Source organism: Chinchilla lanigera, unplaced genomic scaffold, assembly GCF_000276665.1.
Source record: "Chinchilla lanigera isolate Chin_1 unplaced genomic scaffold, ChiLan1.0 scaffold00026, whole genome shotgun sequence".
In the NCBI taxonomy this organism is placed as follows: Eukaryota; Metazoa; Chordata; class Mammalia; order Rodentia; family Chinchillidae; genus Chinchilla; species Chinchilla lanigera.
Window position 1 is genome coordinate 14,114,677 of NW_004955427.1, and position 18,415 is coordinate 14,133,091.

The 18,415-nt window shown below is 37.1% G+C and overlaps 1 protein-coding gene across 1 annotated transcript in view; it reads right to left on the reverse strand.

Moving 5' to 3' along the window:
* Kiaa1407 (KIAA1407 ortholog) overlaps positions 1 to 18,415 on the reverse strand; it is a 77,988-nt gene that overhangs the window by 53,814 nt on the left and 5,759 nt on the right. Inside the window, exons 3-6 of the mRNA XM_005386409.2 lie at positions 8,475 to 8,616; positions 7,328 to 7,471; positions 3,737 to 3,915; positions 2,066 to 2,289 (exon numbers count right to left, since the gene is read on the reverse strand). Of these exons, the coding sequence (XP_005386466.1) occupies positions 2,066 to 2,289; positions 3,737 to 3,915; positions 7,328 to 7,471; positions 8,475 to 8,616 (689 nt within the window). The remainder of the gene's footprint in view (positions 1 to 2,065; positions 2,290 to 3,736; positions 3,916 to 7,327; positions 7,472 to 8,474; positions 8,617 to 18,415) is intronic.

The window sequence follows — 18,415 nt, forward strand, 5'->3', positions numbered from 1 at the left end:
CGGACTTTCCGATGAATCTCACTTTTGAATGTTCTTCCAGAATGGAATTATTGGTAAGTCAGGGACTCACTGTACTGTTAATGATGTGGTAATGACAGCACCTAGTCAGGAATCAAGATTCATTCTCTGGCCACAAACCAGCTGTGAAAACAGCGAAGTCACCTAGTCACCTAGTCACCTAGTTCCAGCGAAGTCCTGGAACTTCGTTTTACAGTAGAGAAAATTCAAACCGAGATGGATGCCTGATTACAGACACGGTCGCATTCATTCTCATATAGGGTACAGAGGGCACTCAATGTTATCTTATTACTGGTAATGCTAGCCCTTTTCACCTTGTTAAGGTAAGTTCTCTGGTATTTTTCCCTTTGTAATTAATAAGCATCTTGAGGGAAACACTTTCAAAGTATGCAATACGGGAGATTCAGCCAGCTTAGAAGTTATAAAGCCCTATCAACAACAAAAATTTATTGGCTTTTAAATTACTAATTTTATAGCACTGTCTATTATAATGTCTTTTACTTTAATTATCTTTGTACATAAACTTTTGTTTGGACTTCTGATCATTTTCTTAGGGCTGTTTTCTTAAGACCAGAATTCTTAGGCCAAGGGATAATACCGTTTCTGGGCTCTTGTTTGTTATTTATTGCCAAATTGCTAATGGGGAAGTTTAAATCAGCTCATCCACCTAGAAGCAGAGCCCATTACCTTTCACACTGTAACCATGGGCAAGATCCCAACTTTATAAGAAATGACTGGTCAGTGAACTGAGCTGAGTGCCCGCTGTGAACACAGCATACTGCTACCATCAACTGCTACTTGTTTTCACAATTTATTTTAGGTCAGCCTAGTTTTTCTAGGGCTTGGGAGCAATTTGAAAAGCAAGGTTGACCCTAGAAGAACTCAGTGAAACACTGGTGATTGCTTTCTGAGAGGAACAGCATCTGGAGGAGGCCTGAGACTGGCACTTGAAGGAGTGAAGCACATGTCCACTGCTGAGCCGTTTTAAATTGGGTAGAATGAGAGCAATCAAGAACACAGGGGAGAAAGGCTGTGCAGGCTGATGGGGGTGGAAGGATTATCTAACAGGTCTTTCTCGCTTCTCAGGAAGAGTATATTCAGACACTTTAGTTGCGTTGTTCCAAGACTTTTACAGTTCATGCATCGGTGCCATCATTTCTCAGAATAAATACATTAGTTATTTCACTTACGAAGCTCATTTTCTGCATAAGGATGGATAATAGTACTACATCCTGTAAGCACTATTTTCATTTTCCTTTTATGTCAGATATTTTTCCTTTGTCAGTGGCAAAAAGGCAATAATAACTTGCTCTATGATTATCAGAAAATAAAGCATGAGCAATTCACAGTAAGACAAGGCACAATTACTGAACTGTAGCAGGAAGGCATAAGAAAACATGTTCAACCTTAAAGATACTATCCAACAAAAGAAATGCCAAATAATCAATATAATGCCTATTAAAAGTGTAAAAATATTGAAAGCGATATAATCTCCAATAATGAGCGGAGTGTGGGAAATTGGCCCACTGCCAGCAATGCAGTAAATAAGTACAGTACGGCCTATTTTTAAAGCAATTTGGCAATGTTTCAATTCATTAAAAGAGCTATACTATTTAACTCAGTAATCGCAAATCTAAGAACTTATCCTAAGAATGTAATTCAAAAAATAAAAAAGCTATAGGCTTAAGGATACACACAGAAATACTGCTGAAAAATCTAAAGTAGCCAAAATGATTCTCAAATGCATAGGAGGTCATTTTGTAAATTACGCTATAGGAATTCAATGAAGTAGCAAGTCTCAGGGCTCCAGGCAGTGTGTTAATTATAGCAGAATAACAACTTCAATGTATTTTATGGTTGTAATGAAGTATGTAAAGGAGTTAATACCAGGAACAAACATGGAAAAATAAAATTAATTTGTTAAATTGGTAGAATCGCAGATGATTTCTCGTTTGTGTTTTGTTACTGCAATGTCTACATTTTACAAACTTTAGAGCACTTCCAAAATGACTGCTCAAACTCCACACTGCTTTGCGTGTTGGCTTACGTTTCCCACGCTTCTGCCACGGTGCGCCTCCTCTCAAGTATTTCCCTCCGCAGCTTTATCATCTCCCTCTGAATCTCCTCCTTCTCTTTCTTGGCCTCCAGAGCCTTCCTTTTCTTCTCTTCTTGCACCAGATACTGAGCCTCCAAGAAAGCCGATTTTTTCAAGATCTTTTCCATTCTTCGGCACTCTAGCTCTTTCTCACGTCTTAAGCGGTTTTCTTTAACCTTGGAATATAGGGTGAGATGTAATCTTTCAAGCAGAAAGGGTAAGCAAAACCTCAGAACACATCTGGAAGCTCAGAATACAACCACTTTAAAATATCATTGCCTAGAGCTCCACTGTGTGTTGGTAGGATAGGGGGAAATTATCTGCTTCCTGGTGAAGCCAGTAAGAAGTTTTACACCAAGGCAGATGAAACAATCTGGGGAGGATCTGAATCATGGAAAAGTTGAGTCTAGTGGGCCAGATCCCAAGTTTTAGATTCTTATTTAGAAATGATTTCTCACCCATAAGATTGTCCAAGGTGTCCAAGAACTGTTTTTTTGTTTTTTTTTTTAACTTAGGCTGTCTGCATTCTAATTATAACTTAAGAAAAAATAGAAATTTTGGGGGGAGACTATGCTGTAAAGAATGTAACGGTGATTTGTTGCCTTCAGGAACACCACCACTCTTTATTCATTTCTAGTATTATTTAAATATGTTAGTGATTCTGGACTATACTTGAAAATCAAAAACATGAAGTTCGCCGATATTTCTAAATAAGCATATTCATTTTTCCCCCAAAACCTATTAATCCTTTAAAGGCTGGACTAGCTATGAATGAAGGAAATGGCCTTTTCACTCCTGTTTCACTTAACTTTACCCTCTAGTGGTGAGAAGCGACCTAGACAATTACCACCTCCTCTGCTCCCTTGTCACACAACCAAACCGCATCATATTTCTGCCCCCTTTCTCCCACATCCCCAGCACTGATCAGCCATACCTTCAAGGGTAAAGTTTTCAAATTTGGCAGCCAGAAATTCAGAATTATAAGAAGACAGCACACATACACAGATCCTAATTCCAGTTCTGTGTTAGTCATGGATAGGTGCCAAAGACTGGGTCACTTCCTGAAGCTCCTTCAGAGTGTTGAGACACTCTTTTCCCCTATTACCTACTATTATTCCCTTTAGAGAAAGAAAAGTTCCTACATGTCTCTAATTCAAAACAGATGAACTAGATTTAATTCAGATCTGTCTTCCTTTTCAAATTATAATCACAAAATGACTGGATTTCAGTTGTCTAAAAAGAATTATCCTTATAATATTCACCAGAATATTCATGATAATATATTAATGTCACATTTCAAACTCAAGCAAACTCAAGCAAAGCAACCTACATATTTCTAATAGGAAGTATCACACTCAAACTAATAAATCTCCATTTAACACTCTATTGGTCAAAATCAGTTATTCTAATTTTGGTTATTTCTTCAATAAATTGTTTCCTATCCTCAGTTTATGAGAATTATTTTTCATCTGAAGCTCTTATATTTTATTTTTGTTCTTTCTAACCAAATCACAGATGGCACCCTTTTTCATAATAAAGCCTAAATCTTTATTTAAGCTTATTAAATGTGTTACACAAAGACTGCTTCCTGTTATCCATTTTAATTTTGTTTTTCCCTCCCACCTGCTTATGTCTCATCTCCATGGTAAGACGAGGATCCTTCTGCTGCTTCTTGTCTTGGTTTTCCTTCATTCCAAGATCTTCCAACATCCCAGAATCCACCACTTTTTTATGGAGCAGATGGTCTACAAATTTTTGAACAGTGGTACTTTCCTCTTCTTCCTCCAAATAGCCACATAAATCTGGAAGAAACCATAAAAAAGGTGGGGGGATTAAAAAATTAATCTTAGCATAATATTTGTGTTTTCATAAACAACACTGAAAACAAAGTTGTATTTGGTAAATAGTAAGTGATAAGGCCAGTTGGAGGGATACAGCCCTCAGCAATTACTTTCAGCTAAGAGGAAAAAGCTCTACTCATCAAGAAATGCTCTCACCCACGTTCCTAGCAACTTCTTCATAGCCAAATCTAAAAGACGTAACTTCAGCCTAAACAAACTTTAGAACTCTACTAGTAAGGCTTTACTGTACACCTGATGTAAAATAAATTACAAATGTTAAAGCCTATAATAAATTTTGACACATGCAAATGCTAGCAAAGCCATCCCCACAATCAAGATAATGAACAGATGTATCAACCCAAAAAGTGTCCTCATTTTGATGTGTGTTCTCTTCCTGACTCCTCCTCAGACCTTCTGTACTTCAGAAAGTACAGAACAGCTTTCTGTCGCTCTAGATTAGTCTGCACTGTCTAGAACTTTATATAGATTAAACTACACTCATGTACTCTTTTTGATATGGCTTCTTTCACTCAGCACAATCATTTTGAGATTTATGCATTTGTGAGAATTGGTAGTTTATTGGTTTTTGAGTAGCACAGTATTCCACTGTATGAATATACCATAATTTAGTTATTTTTCACATGTTGATGGACATTTGGGTTGTTTTCAGATTTGGGATAGTAAAAATAAGATTATCATAACGTCTGTATGAACATAGATTTTCTGCTGGGAAAATACCTAGAAGTGCAATGGGTGGATTATATGATACATATATGCTTAATTTTTAAAGAAACCATTAAACTGTTGTCCAAAGTGGTTACACAATTTCACATTTTGTCATCAGCAATGTAGTGTTCCAGTTCCTCCACTTCCTTATCAATACTTGGCATGACCAGTCTTTTAACTTCAAGCTGTTTAAACAGACACTGTAGTGGCAACTCACACTACACGTAATTTACCTTTCTTTAATGACTAATGCTACTGAACATCTTCCTTGTCGACTTTTTTTTATTTTATGTATTATTGACAGTGAGGTATTGAAGTCCCCATTTATTGACACTGAATTGTGTATTTCTTCCCTCAATTTTTGTCAGTGTTTGCTTCATCAATTTATGGATGTTAATATATACTGATAATATATTAATGTCACATTTCAAAAACCAAATTCAAGCAAATGCAATCTATACATTTCTAATGGGAAGTATCATATTCAAACTAATAATAAACCTTCATTTAATACTCTATTGGTCAAAAGCAATTATTCTAATTTTTGTTATTTCTTAAATAATTGTTTCCTATTACATACATTTTTAATTGCTGCTTTCTCGACAGATTGGCCTCTTTACTATTATAAAATTTACTTTTTTTGTCTCTACTGACAATTTTTTGCATGAAGGTCTACTTTTTTCTGGTATTAGCAGAGCTACTTCAGTTCTCTTTTGGTTACTATTTTCATAGTATACCTTTTATCCATTCTCTCTTCCTTTCCCTTTCCCTTTCCCTTTCCCTGTCCCTTTTCCCTGTCCCTTTCCCTTTCTCTCTCTCTCTCTCTCTCTCTTTCCTTTGGAAAGTGCCTCAAACTTGCCATAATCTTTCTAGTTTAGCTTGTGCTGAGATTACAAGCATGTACCAATACATCTAACATCCATCTTTTAACTTTCAACTTATCTGTATCTTAAGTCTAAAGTGTCTCTTTCAGATAACATATAGTTATATCATATATACATGTATATATATGGGGGGGTGTACCAGGAATCAAACTTACCACCTTACAATTGCCAGGCAAGTGCTATGCCACTGAGCTATATCCCTGGCCCCATGTATTTTAATCCTTTCTGCCAATCTCTGCCTTTGAACTGGAGTGCTTAAATCCACTTACATTTAATGTATTTGTGATAAAGTAGGTTTACATTCATTTTGACATTTGTTTTATATATAACATATGTTTTTTATGTAAGTGGTTTTTTTCAAGGAATTCTTGAGAAGTTTTTTTTCAGAAGTACATGTTAGATTTTGTTAAGTGCTTTTTTCTATGTGTACTTATACAATAACATGTTAGTATTTTTTGTAAATATTATTTTTAACAAAGTATTTTGTTCAATATTTTGACCATTTAAAACATTTTTCTACCAGGATAAGATGACTGAGGCTTGATAGGATACTAGATGATAACCAGAAATCCAAATAAAGGGATATGGGTAGATCTACTTATTAGCATTCTATCAAAGGCAGTAACAATGTCACTATATCCCACAGGTTTGCTTCAGAACAAACATGAAGTATTAAAACATTCTATTTTAATAACAGAACTAGTAAATTAAAAATGTCCAGAAGGCAGCAACCAAGATGGTAAGGTCTAGAAATACCATGACATAAAGAACTGTTGATAGTACTGGTACTATTTAGTCTGGGAATATTAAAGAATATGATTGGTTAGATATGATTAAAATTCCCCCAAAGTAAAAAGACTAATCTTGCGAGAGAGAGAGGGGTTGGTCATATTTTCTGTTGCACCAAAGGGTAAAAAGTTACTGATGTCAAAATCCTAATTCTTTTGAGGGAGAATTCTATGGGGCTTAGAACTTCACAATAGCTAAGCAGGCTCTTGTCTGAGGCAGGGTCCCTGTCCTAGGTGGTGTTAGGCAGAACACCCATTACCACATTTTAAGGACACTATAGATGAATGTCTATCTGGGAGGAAAATGTATTAGACTATGTAATCTTAAAGGTTTCTTCTAACTTTCAGAGCTCATGATTATGTGAATGCTTAGCTGGGGACAGATTCTGTAGTCTTGAATGAGGGGAATGCTGCTAGGTGTCTTCATTAAGGGTGTTTAAGTCATGCATGGGAGCTGCCTCTACTATCACCAGGCTACAGCGATGCTCAGAGAAAAAACCTCAGACCCTTGAGTGCATTTATGGAGCCTTCACAAGTTAGCTACTTAACCTGTCTGACCCTAGCTTTGTAGAAAAGTAGGAGAAAAGTATTAGAAAAGTAATAACCTTCCATATAAGTGATAATAAAGATATGAATCATTTAAAAAATATAAAATGATAAATTAATGTTTCAATGTAGTCTACATCAAAGTAAATAATCACCCAATGATTCATGGGCAAGAGGTACTTTTAACTGTTATTATCATCATAAGCAAAATTACAAATAACAGAATTATTCTGATGTTTAAAACATAGTAACTTTGTCAAGGATATAGTGTAAGGAATTATATCAAACGAAGAAAAACTAAAGCTCATAATAAAACTAAATAAAATACACAAAAGTCAAATAATATATCATTTATTATCCAAAACAATTTTTAAAACCTTAGGCTCATTTGCTAGATGATAAAGCTTGAACACTCAGGTAAGGTCTTACCATCAAACTTGTCATATTTCCAGTGGCTACTGGCTTCAGGCCTAGGACCAACACTTGACACAGAGTTTTCAGCATCTTCTTCTCCATCACTTGCTAATTCTTGCTTAAGTTTGGTGCCTAACCAGTCATCAACTAATTCCTGAGCTGCCAATAAAACAAAAACATCTTTTAATTATTTCAATTTATTTGTTCACTGTCCTCATTTTTTTCAATGAATATTACTTGAGCACCTATCATGTGTCAAGTACTATTCTAGATGTGGGGAGTATAGCAAGGAACAAAATGGAAAAAATAAAACTGAAGCTTACATTCTGAGACAGAGAGAAAAAAAAATGAGAAAAACAAAGCAGGGAAAGGAGAGGTGGAGTACAGAAACGAAAGGAGGGTGTTGTAGTTTTAAACTGGGTAGTCAAAGAATGCCTCACTGAGAAGATACATGAGCAGAGGAAGGGTGGGAGGGAGTGAGCCAAATGGATATATAAAGGATATTATTCCATGCAGAGGGAAAGCACGTGCAAAGGCCCTGAAGTAGGTGTGTCCAGAGTGCTGGAGAAATAGCAATGAAGCCAGTGTGGCTGGAGAGGAGCAAGGGGGCATGTGTATCTAGGAGCGAGGTGGATAGATGCTTCTCACTGTGTTTAGGAAACAAAATGTGTTGGGAGCTGCTGGAGTTGGTTGTTGGTCATACGTGTGAGGGTGGACAGAGCCACAGTGCCTCAGGCAGTCAAGCTACCTCAGTATTGAAAAAGGTATCCTGCTTGGACAATTACAGTCCTTAGTCGCTAAGCAACATTATCTCTCATGATACTACTTTGCAATTGTAAAAAATAAAAGCCCCTACTGTTGAAGTCAGCCCTCCTGCTCATCAGGCAAGAGGTAACTCCACCTGACCCTGGCTATTGTCTCTTGTCTTTATTCTCTAAATCCTCTCGCTGTTTTCTCCCGGGGACCACTGAGAGACCACCGACTCCCACAAAAATGCGCTTGAAATATATGCTTACACGTAATAATGGAGTTAACTTCAGAGTAAATTACCTTCAGAACAGCAGAAACAAAAATTAAGAACAAGAGTAAGACAAGCTTCCATTCTATACTATGTAATACTTTAAGAACTTTTAACATCACAGCTAATAATGCATTCTCTCACCTTCTGTGTAGACTTCATCATGATCCTCTATCTGCTTGGATGTTTCCAAATCTATCATTTGGCCCCAAAGCCTTCCAGGTAAATCTGAATTTCTGGCAAAAAATGTGTTGGAAACTGCAAATTCTGAGGCTAGCTCCACTCTCTTCAGAACAACAGAAAAAAGACCCATTAAGATGACAGTAGCCTTATTTAGGGTTAGAATATTTCTCTCCTAAGAATCTAATTTGCTACCAAGAACTAATATTCTTTTACTTTTCCATTTTTGATGAAACTGTGAGGTTTAAACAGCCATAGCAAACATTTTTTTAGTTTCACATACAGTATAAATATGTCATTACATTATTGGACCAGATACATATTCTAACAGGTGTTCACAAGGTGTATATAAAGGTCATTTTTTTTCTTTTTGAGACAGAGTCTTTCTATATAGTTCAAACTGGTCTTGATTCACTATCTATCCCAGGTTGGCATTGACCTCATGGTGATCCCCCTCCTCAGCCTCCCAAGTGCTGGGATTACAGGTGTGCACCACCGTACCTGGCTCAAGATTATTTAACCTTTAGATAACTTGTTCAGTGCATTAGTAATTGAAATCTTGAAACCCGGATATTTTATTTTAAACAAAAATACTGCATTTTATTAGTTTCCATGCCACTAGGAATTGCATATGAATGCGAACCAGAGCCTGAGTAACTACAGTTTTCTGAAATTACTACTGCTGGAAGGAACCTCCCATTATATATTAGGCAAAATATAGGTTTAGAAAAATTGAGGCGGTTACTGATCTGAAATCATTCACAATGTTTAACTCAACAGCAAGAGTTTAGTAAGAGTTTGAGTAAATTCACGGCATTGGGAAGGCAAATGTGGGAGGCAGACAAACTACTCTGAAATCTTGAGTGATCTCACATTACAAAGTGATTTGTATTACGTTTAAACCTCTGATTTGTATTCTCCACACAAACCTACTTTCCCCTGTGCTTTCTGTGCACACAGTCTTCCAACTCAAGACAGTGATGACTCCTTTCTTTCAGATCTTCAGGAGGAAAGCTTTGGAATGTTAATCGAACCCCTATCTCCTCTGCATACAACGTGAGGAAATCTTTTTGACTCTTTCCAAAATGTACTCAGAATCTGACTCCTTCCCTTCACCTCTACTGTTACCATCTCAGTCCAAGTCACAATAATTTCCTGACAGGTTTTCTGGAACAGCCTCCCACCGCAGAATGAGGGAACCTTAAAATGAAAGTCATGTCATCAGAATGGATTAAAAACAATCCAATGGTATGCTGCATACAAGAAACACACTTACCAGTTAAAAAAGTGCACAGATTAAAAAAATCAAATGATGAAAAGAATATTCCATGCAACCAGAGCTCAAAAACAAGCAGGAATAGCTATCATACTTTTAGACAAAGTATGGACAAAAGTGATCAGAAGAGACAAAGAAGGTCACTACATACTGGTAAAGGGAACAAATTAACAGGAAGAGATAACAATGGTGAATACATATGTACTGAACACTGGTGTACCCTACTTCATAAAACAAACAGTGCTGGACAAAAGAGGCCAGGTAAACATTAACACAGTCATAGTGGAGGACCTCAGCACTCCACTTTCACAAATAGATCAATTAGACAAAAAAATCAACAAAAACTATCAGACTTGAACCATACCTTAGAACAAATGGACTTAATAGATATCTATAGAGTGTTCTTCCTAACAACCACAGAAAACACATTCTTAGCAGCACATGGAACTTTCTCCAAAATAGATCATAGATGAGGCTATAAAGCTTGCTTAAATAAGTACAAAAGAATCAAAATAATCCCAGGCATACTGTCAGATCATAGCACAATGAAATTACAAATCAACAGCAAGATAAACCACAGAAATTATGTAAACACATGGAGATTAAGCAATAACCAAGGATCACAGAGGAAATCAAAGAAAAAAACAAACACTTCCTAGACTCAAACAATAATATCCATTAAAACATTCCTGAAACTATGGAACACAATGATAACAGTTCTAAGAAGGAAGTTTATAAATGTGAATGCTTGTATCAGAAAAACAGAGTGATCCCAAATGAATGACCTAATGATATAGCTCAAGGCCGTAGAAAAAAATAAATACCTAAAACTAGTACAAGGAAAAAATATAAAGATAGAATGGAAATTAATGACATTGAAATTAAAAAAGAATATCAATGACTGGAAGAGCTGATTGTTCAAAAGTATAAACAAAATAGACAAATAATTAGACATATCATTAGCCAATCTTACCGAAAGAAGGAAAGAAAAAACCCCTATCAATACAATTAGGAAAAAGGCAAAATAAAATGGAAACACTCCAAAATCCAGAGGATTTTAAGTAACTATTTTATAAACCTGTACTCCAATAAACTGGAATCTGGAAGAAGTGAACAGATTTCTAGATGTATGTGAATTATCAAAACTGAACCAAGAAGTTATTAATAGGCAATATAGTTAAGGCAATAATAAAAAACTTCACAACTAAAAAAAGTCCAGAGCCCAATGTTCTTACCACTGAATTCTATAAGAACTTTAGGGAAGATCTAACATCAATACTCCTTAAATTCTAACAAAATCAAAAGTGAAAGAATACTCCTAAAGGCATTTCTGGAAGTTAGCAATACACTGATACTAAAAATAGATCTGGACTTACCAGAAAGCAAAACTATAGGCCAATCCTTTAAATGAACATAGATTCAAAAGTTGTCAACAAGATAATGGTAAACACAATACAACAAATCATCAAAAACATCATACACATTATGACTAAGTTGCCCAAGGATTCAAGGATGGTTCAATATATGCAAATCATTAAATATAACACATCACATAAACAGAAACAAGGAAAAAAAACATATAATCATCTCATTAGATGTAGATATGCTTTTGATCAAATCCAAACATCCATTTATGATACAAATTCTGAAGAAAATAGGCATAGAAGGACCTTATCTCAACCTAATAAAAGCCATTTATGACAAACCTAGTGCTAACATCATACTAAATGGTGAAGAAATGAAAACTTTCCTTCTATAATTAGGAACAAGACAAGGCTGTCCATTCTTGTTCAACAGAATACTAGAAACTTTAGCCAGAGGAATCAGGCTAGAGAAAGGAAAAAAAGGGGTATTAGTGGAAAGGATGAGATCAAACTCTCCTTATTCATAGATAACACGATCCTATATAGAAGACCAAAAAATTCCTCTGAAAGACTTTTAGCACTAATAAAGTCAGTAATATATGACACAAAATCAACACATAAAAATCAAAAGCACCAGGCATGGTGGCACATACCTGTAATCCCAGCACTTGGGAGGCTGAGGCAGGAGGATCGTTGCGAGTTCAAGGCCAGCCTGGGCTACAAAGTGAATCCAAGACCAGCCTGAACTGCATAGCGAGACCCTGTCCCAAAAAAGACAAAAAACCAAAACAAAACAAAAGCAGTTTTGCACACCAACAATGAATACACTAAGAAAAAAATCAAGAAAACAATACTATTCACAATAAATTCAAGAAAATTAAATACCTACATATTAACTTAACCAAGGAAGTGAAAGACCTCTACAACAAAACTTGTTCTACTTTGAGAAAGGAGATCAAAGGGAACATCAGAAAGCAGAAAGGCATCCCCTGTTCCTGGATAGGCAGAATTAATATTGTCAAAATGGCCATATTGCTAAAACTGATTTATAGATTTAATGAAATCCCAATCAATATACCAACAGCATCCTTCAAAGAACTAGAAAAAACAATTCTAAAATTCATATAGAGCCAGAAGAGACCCAGAATAGCAAAAGCAATCCTGAGAAAAAAGCAAAGCAAGAGGCATCACAATCTCAGATTTCAAGCTATATTATAAAGCTATAGTGATAAAAATTGCATGGTACTGGCACAAAAAATGACAAGTGGATCAATGGGACAGAACAGAGGATGCAGAAACAACCCTAGGCAATTCAGCTATTTTTTCTTTAACAAAGGGACCGAAAACATATACTGGAAGAAAGATAACCAACCTCTTCAACAAACAGTTCAGGGAAAACTGATTACCCATATGTAGAAGATTGAATCTAGACCTGTATCTCTCATTATGAACTAAAATCAAACAAAAATGAATCAAAGACTTAGATATTAAAAAAGAAACAATCTGCTGAAAGATGAAATAGGTAGAACTCTTGGAGATTTGGGCATAGGCAAGGACTTTCTAAACAGAACCCCAGTTGCACAAGAGATAACACAAAGAACCAACAGTCAATTTAATTACAAGAAATTGAAAAGTTTTGTAGGGGAAAGAGGTCGATAAATAGGAAAGGCATCATTGGGCTTTCAGGCTAATCCTGACCAAAGAGAGTTAAAGGTTCACTGGAGAAAGCAATTAACAGGACAAGAGGACAGACAGGCAGAGCACAAGGGAAGCCAGGTGCTCAAAATCAAGATAGCCTCCCCTCACCCATCTGGAATAAAATGCAAGAGACAAGAGGCAGCCACTTAAAAGAAAGCTCATATTTAGTGTATAAAAACACACACATGCATATGTATTTCCACTCTAGCCACTAATTAGTACACCAGCCTCTTACTTAATTGCTAAATCAACCTTATATATGAGGTCCTTTTTAATAAACCCATTCTTTTTTGTTTTTTTGTTTTTTTTTTTTTCTGGTACCAGGAATCGAACTCACAACCTTGCGCTTGCCAGGCAGGTGCTGTGCTGCTGAGCTAAATTCCCAGCCCAACCCATAAATTCTAAAGATAAGATTCTGACAAGCTCACTTATAAATGTGCACATAGATGATGGTGCAGAGGGTCGGGGATCTTGGAGCCTGGAATCTGTCTTTGACAGCCTGGGAAACCAATCAGATTATGACAAATTGCAGGTAAGGGGTAGGGCTCTTGATGCCCTTTATAAACAGCCCAAAACAAAAGGCCCACAGGTATCCTGGCCTGGATACCTCAGACAGAGGATTAACATCCAGAATATATAGAGAACTCAAAAAAATTAGACTGTCCTTGGTAAAAGACCTAATTAAAAAATGAACTGAAATGTATAGACAGTTCTCAGAAAAAGAAATACAAATAGCCAATAAGTACATGAAAAAAAATGTTTAATATCTCTGGCCACTAGAAAAATGCACATTAATACTGAGATTCTAATTTACTCCAGAAAGAATGGCTATCACCAAGAAATTAAATAATAACAAATGCTGGCAAGACTATGGGAAAAATGAACCCTTCTACATTATTGGTGGGAATGTAAAGTAGTACAGCCACTAGAAACATCAGTATGGGGATGCCTCAAACACTAAATTTAAAAATTCCATTCAACGCAGGTATTCCTCTTCCAGACATCTTTCTGAAAGAGTTAAAGATATCACAGAGACACATGTATATTCATGTTTATAGCAACTCAACTTGTAATAGTTAACTCTTAAAAGTGGTGTAGGGGATGGTGACTCTTAGCACATCATTTTAAGATAGAATAATTCTAGTCTTAATGCAAGTCTCAAAATGTGTCTTGAGAAACAACCCAAAGGGGTTGTAAACAGTTAACTTTGCAGTCCTGACTTAGCCCTGGAATGCTTCTCCAAAGATAAAAAACACCTGGGCCCACATAACCACCTATGACCCTGCCTGGGTTGTTTCATCCTTTCCCTGACCCTAGATAAACATTGTAACCATAAAGGAAATGTATGGTTATCTAAAGGGAGACATACAGAACAGAGTACAGAAAGTATATATCATTGTGGTTGGGCTCATGACCGGAGCCTGACCCAGTTACATGGCACAAGGAAAACAACTTGTGGCCAGGGCTACAACATGCCAATCTGTTACCATGGAAACCAAAAATGTATATATGGTGGGAACAAAGGCAGGCCCATGCCCCATTCCCTGACTTGCAAGTGAGGGATGAAGGGTGGCTAGCCTCAATAAACTCTGTTTGTTCTCAATAGAGTCTTTTGGTTTCTTGTGGAATACAACCTGATTTTGCCGTTACAGCGGCTTACATACACAGCAACAGATGAATGAATAAAGAAAGTGTGATACTTACACACAGTGGAGTACTACTTTGCCATAAAGAAAGATCAACTTGGCAGGGACCATCTGGCTGAACAGAGGAGGAGCCTCATTCAGAGCTACTAAATAATTCAACAAAAACACAGGTAATTGGAAGAAAGAGGAAGACATACACCCTGAAACCAAAATCAATCTGAAATAAGAGACTCATCAATTAAGCAAAACATAGATAAAGGACTTAATAAAACGGTCAGCCAGCCCACCCAGCTGCCTGTGGGCTGCTGGATGGGGACAACTGCCCACCATATTTAGAGTCTTAAAAGAAGAAAAAATAAAAATGGATATATTAAAACACTATGGCTAAATCAAGCCATACAGGATAGACTTAGAGTATAAAGTCCTCACAGCAGTAAATTCTGCCAACACACCCAGCAGAGTAAACCGCTCCCTCTCTGAAGATCGACTAGTTTTCCTTTTGTTTTTCTTTTCTCTTTTCCTTTTCTTCCCTTTCCTTTTGTGCACCAGAGAGCTAACTGGAACCTCCAGGAACAAGATTAAAGACTGCAAGAGTGCATAGTAAACAGAAAGATAAACCTGAGTAACTCATAGGAAAATGTATGCAACTTGAGACCACAATGCTTACTGAATCAAATCAGACACACAAGCTCAAATATCACATGGTTTCTCTTAGGTGAGAAACACCACATATACATAATTTTCAGAGCAAACTAAAAGACAGATAACAGAAAACAGGGAGACAAACCTTTTGCAACTATGAAGGGGACCTAGATAATGAGTGGGAAGCAGAGTAGGAGTTGAGGAAAAAATAACTATGATGTGATATGTACATGGATCGACTCCCCAGGGTGATGATATTCATTATATATCACAAACATGTACTAGTAAAAAAAGAAAGCCATATCATGCCACAACGCCACTCAGAACCCTTCGAGAGCTCCCTATCACAATTAGACAAAGCCAAATCCATGCAATGTGCTTTAATGCCCAGGTCACCAAACGCTTTGGGAGCTCTCCAAGCTGCTCACTTTCACTCTGCCTCAGCCACTCGGATCTCCTTGTTTGTTCACTCTCACCTATGTCAAGTATGTTACCAGCTCCGGGTTCTGAACTTCCCTCTCCACCCTTCTCCACAGGACTCCTTCCCTCTCACCCTCAAGACTTTGCTCGTGTCACCTCCTCCATAAAAACTCTGCCCATCCTATAAGAAACGGTCACCACTCTCCCCTTGGCTCTCTTTCTCCCCCTTCTTGGCTCCTTCTCTGAAGCTCTTATTACCTTACAATATTATTTTCTCATTTATTGTCACCTCCAAGAATAATGTTGGCAGGGATTATTTTCTCCTTCACAGATGAACCCCTAACACCTAGATGAGTGCTTGCATTTAACAGGTGCCTCGTGAATGTTTGTTAAAGGAATGAATAAATGAAAAAGTTATTTTAAAAGCTGCATTTTTGCATATTTCTACTGTTACCTGACCTGTTTTAAAAATGGCTTTTCCTCTTACTCTTAGTGGAAAGACTGGTGGTACCTCTGGAGAAATCTGCCATGGGCTTAACCATCTAATTCCAATGTTTCATACATCAGCTTTAAGTTAGAAGCAGTGGAATAAATTTTAAAGTCAAGAGTAACTTAAAAAAGAGATGAAGTCAAAGAAGTATCATTCACTCCTTATGAAAGTACTCAAGTATGTAACTGGCACTGCAAAATGGCACTTTAAAGGTTAAGATTTTTTTCTCTTAAAAATAAGGAATTTCTCCAAACTTCTCCCTGCTGAGCACATAACCAATGCGGCAGCAGTACTTGTGTTCACAAACTTAACTGTTCCACTATTCTGGGGAAGATGGCTGTGGTCGTGTTCATTACCTAATGCACAGCTCAGGCACAGAAGCAAAATTCTGCCAAAAATATTTCTGTTTGCAAACTGAATTGGTCGTGAACACAAGTGTTTGAGAACCAATATATTACTGTACTTCCTCCCCTGAGAAGTGACAGAATATGCAGATGCCTCAGGAGTTGGAGCCCAGGTTCCTTCACACAAGAAAGAACGAATCAAAGATGTCTGGAAGTGCTAAGGCAAGTGTGGAGATCTGCCTGTGTTGTCTGTCCATCTGCACCTCTCAGCTGGACATGATACAGCGAGTATGAAGATCTGCCTTGGGTCTCTGCTCCCCTCCCTCTGCACCTCACTATAAAAGACGCCACCCACCTCTACAAGGTGAGAGAGTGAGACCATGCCAATGGGTCCCTTCACCTCCTCAGCACTAGCTCTGAATAAACCCTTTTTTCTTATTAAAATATATGGCCTCCTTTGATTTAGTCGGTGGCGAGTGAATGAATCTAAGCAAAGAAGCCTGAATGTGTGAACCAGAGTGGCTGGTAACACGTGGAGGCATGGTTTCCAATTATTCGCATAGCCCACAGGCTGTACAAGTTCATGTTGGTAGTCTATGTCATTTATTGCATTTATAGCTGGTACAGTCCTTCCCTTTAGATTCTTAAATTCTAAGACTGCAAGACGTATACTGCTGGCAGTATACACACACATACACACATAGAGTATATGCAAATAATGTACAAATTAATTGGTCAACTTTAGTTTTTAAAACTAACATCTATAAACAACAACAAAAAACCCCCACACATTTGTAGACAAGACTTGGTTCCTCAGGCTAATGAGTAAGATAAATAATCACGTTCGATGTGCTGTCTCAACTGAGCTGGAATTTGTCAGGTTTTTAAGAGCATGCAGTTTTGGGGTTAAAAGGAGGAAGTCGGACCTTGGTACTAAGGAAAGTGTGATATGCACTGATGAAGGAGTAGGGAGAAATGTCTGCGTGGCTCTTAACAAAGCAGTTGTGTGGGGTATTGCTTAAAACAAAGGTTTCTTCACCTTTGAGGTGATACTAAGGAGCAGAAATAATCTTGAGGGCCAGGGATGTAGCTCAGCGGCACAGCGCCTACCCAGCAAGCGCCAGGTCGTGAGTTCGGTTCCTGATACAAAAAAAAAAAAAGAAAAGAAATAATTTTGATATTTCTTTACCTTAAAATATTTCCTTTTAAAATGTTCAAATGGGGAGGGGAACAAGGGGGGAGGGGGGAAAAGAAAGAAGGGAAAAGTAAAAAAATGAGAAAAGAAGGAAAACATGGAAACACAGCTTTATAAATGGGGAGGGGAGGAGGGGCTGAAGGGAGGATAATGGAATGTGAAAAAAAACAAGTTATATTATGCACAGATACAAGTTCTCTATGATGAATATGACTGTTATGTATATCTAAAATGAACCAATAAAATATGTCCTGTTTACCTGTCTCTTTAAAGTAAATATAATGGTTTCTCAGTTCTTGAACTTAAAATTCTTTTCACAATTTTGGTCCCAAACAAAATTGGATGAGTATTGAATCAAATTCAGTGGTTAGGTCCAATGTTGACTTTACAGGGAAATCTGATTCAGTTCTCGTCCAGTTTGGTTTGTGGCCAGAATCTTGGAGAGAACTGAGTTCGTGAACCACTGTATATGAGATAGGAGAGGTTTAGCCTACATTTCAGTAAAATATAGTGTCAATTTAATATCTTATTTTTTCAACAAGTCTGGTGGAAGCCTAATTCTGTTTCCAGCACTGCACTGGGGGTAGGGGGGTTATCTGAAAGTTTTCATTCTTAAAAAAGTGCATGTTTTTAGTTTTGTTCCATATGCAAGTGCACCACTGACAACTTAAGAAGAGTTCTAAGGCAAAACAGTGATTTTAAAAGAACTGAACACCTTCAAAATCGAAGGGTGCACCAAGCACATAATTTGTAAGGGAAATATCTCAGTTATTCCTACGATCTTACACATGGCCCTTGCGTCCCAAGGATCCCCAGGGATGGCAGAAACA